Source organism: Limanda limanda, chromosome 4 (assembly GCF_963576545.1).
Source record: "Limanda limanda chromosome 4, fLimLim1.1, whole genome shotgun sequence".
Taxonomy (NCBI): Eukaryota; Metazoa; Chordata; class Actinopteri; order Pleuronectiformes; family Pleuronectidae; genus Limanda; species Limanda limanda.
In genome coordinates, this window is record NC_083639.1 from 10763170 (window position 1) to 10771138 (window position 7969).

The 7969-nt window shown below is 39.8% G+C and overlaps 1 protein-coding gene across 9 annotated transcripts in view; it reads left to right on the plus strand.

Moving 5' to 3' along the window:
- Positions 1 to 6330, plus strand: part of scn8ab (sodium channel, voltage gated, type VIII, alpha subunit b) — a 37331-nt gene extending 31001 nt beyond the window's left edge. For 8 of the 9 annotated variants that reach the window (XM_061069081.1, XM_061069083.1, XM_061069078.1 and 5 more), the window contains exons 21-27: positions 483 to 605; positions 2717 to 3001; positions 3087 to 3140; positions 3230 to 3367; positions 3822 to 3926; positions 4043 to 4313; positions 5162 to 6330. In XM_061069081.1, the coding sequence (XP_060925064.1) occupies positions 483 to 605; positions 2717 to 3001; positions 3087 to 3140; positions 3230 to 3367; positions 3822 to 3926; positions 4043 to 4313; positions 5162 to 6330 (2145 nt within the window). The remainder of the gene's footprint in view (positions 1 to 482; positions 606 to 2716; positions 3002 to 3086; positions 3141 to 3229; positions 3368 to 3821; positions 3927 to 4042; positions 4314 to 5161) is intronic. The other variant, XM_061069084.1, reaches the window with a different exon arrangement.
- Positions 6331 to 7969: the final 1639 nt, after the last annotated feature.

Below are 7969 nucleotides of genomic sequence, written 5' to 3' on the forward strand. Positions count from 1 at the left end.
CCTCCTTCTATGAGTATACGGTGCTCTCTGGTGTGGAAACTGTACTGTTGTGTACTGTGGACTTTGTGTATATTATTGTGTCACATTGATTTCGTGTTTGTGAATACATCTCTCCTCTGATTTTTTCCCCTTCGTTTGACTCTATATCTTCTCTCCCTTTCACTGTGTCAACCACAAGTTTCTTTCCAGGTGTGCCCACTGTGCTGTTAAAGCTGGTTGTCACGCCAGACTGGCTTGCCAAACTAAACCAAACATAAGCAAACAAACACACTGAAAAAGAACCCCCGCCTACCCTCATGTTAGATAGACACTTACTTGCACATAGAAACTATATATATATGGATGTATATCTGTTTATAACCATTCAGCCATCCTTACAGTATATATAGGGTCCATCTTTCTCTCTATATTTCCTATAACTATGTGGCTCCTCTCTTCTTTTGCCTCTGTCTTTCCCACTCCTTCTGTCCCTATCTGTGTAGGTGTCTATAGTCAGCCTTATAGCTAATGCGTTGGGCTACTCCGATCTAGGCCCGATTAAATCACTAAGGACACTGAGGGCCTTGAGACCCCTCAGGGCCCTGTCACGTTTTGAAGGGATGAGGGTAAGACATAAGAAACCAGGCAGCTGGTCCTTCTGCATGCCGATTAAATAAAAGCATCAACGCATGCTAGAGATGGCAATTCAGAAATTCCTTCAACATGTCTCCTGAGGGGACTTTTTTTTGTTTGACGTAACCCCCCCCCCCCCTTTTATCGAGGAGAAGCTTTTTGCATGGATGCAGATCATCTCAGATGGTCATTAATACATTCGATTTGATTTGTCACATTCCATTTTCACATGTTAAAAATTGAGTGCTATGTAAAAAAAATAAAATTGCAATGAGCTTTGCATTAAAACTAGCAACAAAACATTCTTACGAAAGACTGGACCAAAATAGGGATTTTGACCTGAATAATGCAACACATTATAATAAACACTCAGCTCTGAAATGTTCAATATCAGCTGAGAGAACAATAGGAGGTTGATATGAATAATCACAGAGTTAATGTAGTTAATGTAATTCATGCAAACCGAGCATGCAAACCAATACCTGTTTCTGAGCTACAGAGCCACCCAGACGTCATATGAAGGGCAAATAAATTGGCTAGTTGCACATTTGTCCCTGAAATGGTGCACACTAATTTGTTTAATAGTTTTATATTGTGCACACAATTGATTCATCTGTCCTTAATTGTGTGTAGCAGATTCCGCATCAATAGCTCTGAGAACATGTGACCCCCGGAGGGCTCTGTGCAGCATGAGAAAGCTGTCATTTTCTTTGGGGTTCTTCTGATCATCAGTTTAATGTGTGATTGGTTGGATCAGCCTCTGGTTGTTGCTGGGCAGAGGGAAAACTTGTGTCCGTGTGTAGGCTCGGCATCCTCTAACTGTCGCTCTGCCTCAAGTGTCCTGTTATCGGATCTTATCACAGTTTGGCTTTGGCATTGTCACACTGGAAGATCGACAAACTTCTGGTTGCATACCCCCCCTCCCTCGCCATCCTTGCTCACCACTCCCCAGTGAATTTCATCGCCATGATTGTCATGATCACCATTTTGCAGTTTTTTGCAATTATTTATTTATTCATATAATTTTATGATATTACTCAGAACACTAGAATGAAGTGAATGTTTTGATGTTTGCCTATCCAGTGTCCTTTTGGTTTATTTGGCTTTGTGTTATCATGTGTGTCGGTAAATGCACATTCATACACACCTCCTCCTGAAGTTGTATCTTCTCCCACACAGCCAAGCTGCTTTGGTGCAGTATAGTTGTATGGTCGCACTGATATTCCTTTGTACATTTGTAACACTGTAAAATGTAATGCTGTGTCAGTTACACACAGTCATTGTTTAGAGTTTCTTAGCAGCATGTGGTTTTTTTAACATTCAATTAAAAAAATGATATTATTTTATATATTACTATTTTATTTATTAAATCCAACTCAACATAAATACACAGAGTGATTAGCTGGTGACATGCTGGAACATATAGTGTTATACAGGAATAATACAATCTGGAAAATTTGATAAATAATATGATTCTAAGGAGGTGTAACAATAAGTCATGTCACAGTACAATACAATATATTAGTATGCATATGGAGCTGAAAATGGATTGCAAATACTGTATAACAAAATGCCAGAGGGTGCAGTTACATCTCATGTCATATAGCTATAAATAGTATTGACCTATACCAGCACCTCAAAGTGAAGACATTTAAATTTGGCATCTTGCTAACTTAGGTGGAGAATTTTAGTCCAATCAAATTTAGGCTTTGCTCAGATATCCGTCTATGTATGCTGTACTTTTATTTTTCAGTTAAGTTTTGTGTAGATAATAGTCCTATTGTAAAAAAAATTAAATAAAACTTTCTTATTTATTTATAATTTCTGTTAATCACTAATTTCACCAAAATGTAGGAGACATTTTTTTTATTTACATTCTTATCAGGCAAAACATATATTTCAGTTATTGGAGCTATGGGCTGAAAGTATTGTTTCACCCCCGGCTATCATTGTTTAGGGCTTCAGCTTTTGCCAATCAGAAATTTTAATGGAGGAAAAGAATGTGCATTTCTGTGTATGTTTGTGTTGATGTTTTTATGTGTAAACATCTCCATGTAGCTGCTGTGTGACTGCTGCGGCTGCGTTTCCCTGCTCTCCTCTTCAGGTGGTGGTGAACGCCCTGGTGGGTGCGATCCCCTCCATCATGAACGTGCTGTTGGTCTGTCTCATCTTCTGGCTCATCTTTAGCATCATGGGCGTCAACCTGTTCGCTGGGAAGTATTACTTCTGTTTCAATGACACGGCAGAGGCGTACTTCCACCCCAATGACGTTAACAACAAATCAGAGTGTCTTTCCCTCATGGAAAGGAACTTCACAGAAGTACGATGGAAAAACGTTAAGATCAATTTTGACAATGTGGGTGCTGGATACCTGGCGCTCCTGCAAGTGGTGAGAAACGTTTGCTTGACACGTCTCATTTGTTTCTGTCTTGTTTAATCAGTTCGCTCACACAATGTTTCTGCACACTATACAGGCAACATTCAAAGGCTGGATGGACATTATGTACGCAGCAATAGATTCTAGAAAGGTAAAATTTTTATAGTTTTTTAAGTCTGACTTCCGCATCAATGTGCAGGAGCGTTTCTTGCATATTTTCACTTTTTTAACACTTCACAGGTTGGGGACCAGCCCCTCTACGAGGACAACCTATACATGTACATCTACTTTGTCATCTTCATCATCTTCGGCTCCTTCTTCACACTGAACCTCTTCATCGGTGTCATCATCGACAACTTCAACCAGCAAAAGAAAAAGATAAGATTTATTTTTGCTATTCTCGGAACATGCTGCCTTGAAGATGACTTGAGGATTAGTAAGCTGTCGATCAAAACGTTTGACCCAAAAATATTAATTAACACCAAACTTACTGGAAAAATGAACACTCGGACAAACATCAGTGGGATTGGAACTAAAAAATGACAGAAAACTTCTTTGAGATAACCTTCCTTTGACATGGATTTTGACTGTTAAGTTTATTCAATCTCCCCTCCACTAAGATGATTTATGACCTAGAGTAAAGCCATCTACCTGGTGGTGATTGAAAGACTTTGGTTTCACTTTTAGGGAGCTGTCAAATTTTCCATCCTTAAACAGTCAATGGTCAGAATAGCCAAATGAGATTTTATGCGAAAAATTATATTTGAATTAGAATTTGAATAAAAGGTTGAAATCCCTGCAGGTTGTAACCAAACTATTGTTGTCCCTTTACTTTGGAGGTCAGGATATCTTCATGACAGAAGAGCAGAAGAAATACTACAATGCCATGAAGAAACTAGGGTCAAAGAAACCACAAAAACCGATACCCAGGCCTCAGGTAAGTAATTGTTTTTCTCTATTCAACCTCACCACCATGCAGGTTTGTAACCGTACATTTCTAAGCAAGAAGAAAAGTGACTCTAAATATCTCTTGCTCTTTCCCTTTCTCCTTAGAACAAAATCCAGGGTTTGGTGTTCGACTTTGTGACACAGCAGGTGTTTGACATCTCCATTATGATGCTCATCTGCCTCAACATGGTCACCATGATGGTGGAAACGGACGATCAGTCCGATGACACTGAGCTCGTGCTCTACTGGGTCAACTTCATCTTCATTGTGGTCTTCACAACCGAGTTTGTACTCAAGCTCTTTGCACTGCGTCACTACTACTTCACCAATGGCTGGAACATCTTTGACGTGGTTGTGGTCATCCTTTCAATTGTGGGCAAGTATTCCAAAGGGTTATTTACGCACGTGAATCAGTTTGACTGGAAATGGGTCAGATCCTCCTGCCAATAGAAACATGTAGAGTGAAGCCAGGCATTCTATTTTGGTGATGTGTTGCTCACAGGGCAACACATCAAAAAAAAAGTTAGAGGTTGCATCTCTCGATTAATGTATTATTTCTTTAAAAAGACAAATCGTTAACTTTGTCTTAAGACCAAAAACTCAAGAGCTGGAAATAAAATGAGCTGATGAAAGATAAATAGTAATGAAATACTAATTACTTCAACATTTTATGTAATCACTTGAGGTAAAGGAGAAAATGTAACCATATTCAAAGAGTATTTGGACCACTTAAAGGTGAACAAGGAGGAAATGTTTGGTAGAGGTGAACTATGAGGTTATCATTGGTTATATATGTGTGATATTTATCAAGAAACTTTTTAAAAACTTTTGATCCAGAAGTAGTGAAACCTCTAGAAACCCTTGTTCTCCTCGTTGCTAATTTCCTAAAAAAATATTTTTCTTCTGTAATATTATAAAAAGTTTTTTTATAAATTATGACTTTATTCTTGCAATATAACAACATCATTCTCAAAATCTCAGTTTTTTCTTCAATGTGGCTTGAATATTCGTACAATACATTTCTGTCTTCTACTATTTGACAAAATTATACAGAATATACTGTATAGAAAAGCATAGAATGACAACGATAACCGTGTCCTGATTTCTTCAAAAATGTACACAAACCTAAAACACAAAAGCAGTCAGTGATCAGAGTTTGAGTAATATCACTTAAAGCTTAACCAAACATATGTGTATCTCTTTTTTTCTCTCTTTTAACCTCAGGAATGTTTCTGGCCGACATAATCGAGAAGTACTTTGTGTCGCCGACACTGTTCAGGGTGATTCGTCTGGCTCGTATTGGCAGAATCCTGCGTCTCATCAAGGGCGCCAAGGGAATCAGAACTCTTCTGTTTGCCCTCATGATGTCGCTCCCTGCTTTGTTCAACATCGGCCTGCTACTTTTCCTGGTTATGTTTATCTTCTCCATCTTCGGAATGTCCAACTTTGGCTACGTGAGGCACGGGGCTGGAATCGATGACATGTACAACTTCGAGACTTTCGGAAACAGCATGATCATCCTGTTTATGATCACCACGTCAGCTGGATGGGACGGCCTGCTGCTGCCCATTCTGAACTACCCTCCCGACTGTAACCCTAAATTAGAGAATCCTGGTACGCCCAATACAGGAGACTGTGGGAACCCGTCTGTGGGCATCTTCTTCTTTGTTATGTACATTATCATTTCTTTCCTAATTGTGGTCAACATGTACATCGCCATCATCCTGGAGAACTTCAGTGTAGCCACAGAGGAGAGTGCCGACCCACTCAGTGAGGACGACTTTGAGACATTTTATGAGATTTGGGAGAAGTTCGACCCCGATGCCTCTCAGTTCATCACCTATTCCAAGCTTTCACACTTTGCCGATGCACTTGAACACCCGTTGCGAATCCCCAACCCCAACACCATTGAACTGATCGCCATGGACATGCCGATGGTGAGCGGCGACCGCATCCACTGCCTGGACATCCTGTTCGCCTTCACCAAGCGCGTGCTAGGTGACAGTGGCGAGCTGGACATGTTACGACAGCAAATGGAGGAGCGTTTTGTGGCTGCCAATCCCTCCAAGGTCTCTTATGAGCCCATCACCACCACTCTGAGGCGCAAGCAGGAGGACATGTCCGCCAGAATCATTCAAAGGGCCTACCGCTCCTACCTGGCCAGGCGGGGCTTTATCTGCAAGCGTAGACCAGCCAATAACAAAGTAGAGAATGGCGGAAAGAATGAAGAACAGGAAAAAAAGGAGAGCACACCTTCCACTGCCTCCCTACCCTCTTATGATAGTGTAACCAAACCTGATAAGGAAAAACAGGATGACGACAACAACGAGGGCAAGGGGGGTAGGAAAGAGAAGGGAAGAAACCAAAAAGACGTCAGGGAATCTAAATGTTAAGAGTATCGGATTAATAATCACAGTAATGACAATACAAATTATAATGATTTAACTTCAAGCAGAGGAAACTCACCTACACAGATGTACAGATTATTTCATTTGCAAGTCAGAAAAAAAATAATATTCAGTAATTTTGTTTACAGACTTCATTCTTATATCGATGCAGAGGGAAGCCGCTTGGTCAGTTCCAGCTTGAAGACTCTTGAACTTCAGTCGAAACCAAACATAATCAGCATACTGTGTGACATTGTTGTATCTACACTACTGATCTTAACAAAAAGGGAATGGAAAAACAGACACGGAACACGTCTGTTGCTCATTTACCACAGGTCTACAGAAAAGACTAAGAACTCTACGCCAGGAGGTATAGAGCAGGATGGGGAAAAAAACACTAAAGGAGTCCGACGCCTGGATGCAAGTCAAGGATTCCTCTGGAAGACGGTGTCATATAGGAAAAAACAAGGAGGCTGCTCGATTTCCGAAGGATTGTTCTCTTAAAGCAGCCGAAGAGTGGTTCTGTGTCATTAAGAATGAATTGAATTGTAATAGAGGAGGAAATGACACTCTCTCTCTTTAAGAGCAAACAGAGGGATGACTGGTGAGTGAAAGACACAAATGACGGAGAGCGTTTGGACGTACTTTTTTCTTTTATTAAAGCTAGATATTGTTAATTTGAGCAACAAAAATGCAAACAAGATTAAAAAAAAAGAACAATATTCAACATTTTGCCCATGTCACTTAACTCTTCTACTCATTTTATCTTTGTTATACCCACATAAAAAAAAAAAAAAACTAAAAAAAAAACCTTTTGTTTTACATGGGCTTTCACACCAATTGGTTAAGGGGTCTGTTTATTATGGGGTCAACTCGGGCCAAGGGCTTACATTTACTCCGAAAGATTTCCAAACAAATACATTAATAATTGTGCTTGTTCAATGCATAGAAATGACTTGCATGATGGCATGTTTTGATCAGAAATCTTGCATGAATTATCATAGTCCACAAGACACTAATACTCAGACCACAGCGGTGGCTCGACTGTACGATCGAGGCATTGTCAAAATTTGAAAGTTCAGAGATACGAGTAATTTGTTTAACAAAGATATAAGTGATATGGGGGTTGATATAATCTAAAAAGGTTCCGACGATTTATCTCATTACGCAACACATTTCAGATGACTATGTTTGAACCGTTGCCTCTATAGACAGAAGAATGGCTATACAACACCACCACGGTGGATCGATGGGTGAAATCCAAACAATTATTTGCTGCTCTGGAGATTTTGAGTGTGTACGATGTAGAAGTGGATGTCTGCGTGTTACCATGGGATTTGAAAATGTTCGTTCATTTGGACTGAATGTTTTCAAGGGCACAACACTTTGCAATTTAAAGCTTATATTTATTATTTGTACGCACCTGTGTAATGTTCCATACCATCTGCCTTTAGTTGTGCGGGAGCTGGCATTTTGGGGGTCCTACTGTCGGTTAGAAGGGGTTTTGGGGTGATTTCACAGGTTTGGCAAACTCCTTCATATTTCTGAGTTTTCTCTATGGTTGAGAAGAGTTCTGATTATTGCTCAGTTTACATAATTTGATGCCATGTTTTTGAATGTGTGTTCATTTATTTATTTTCCCCGA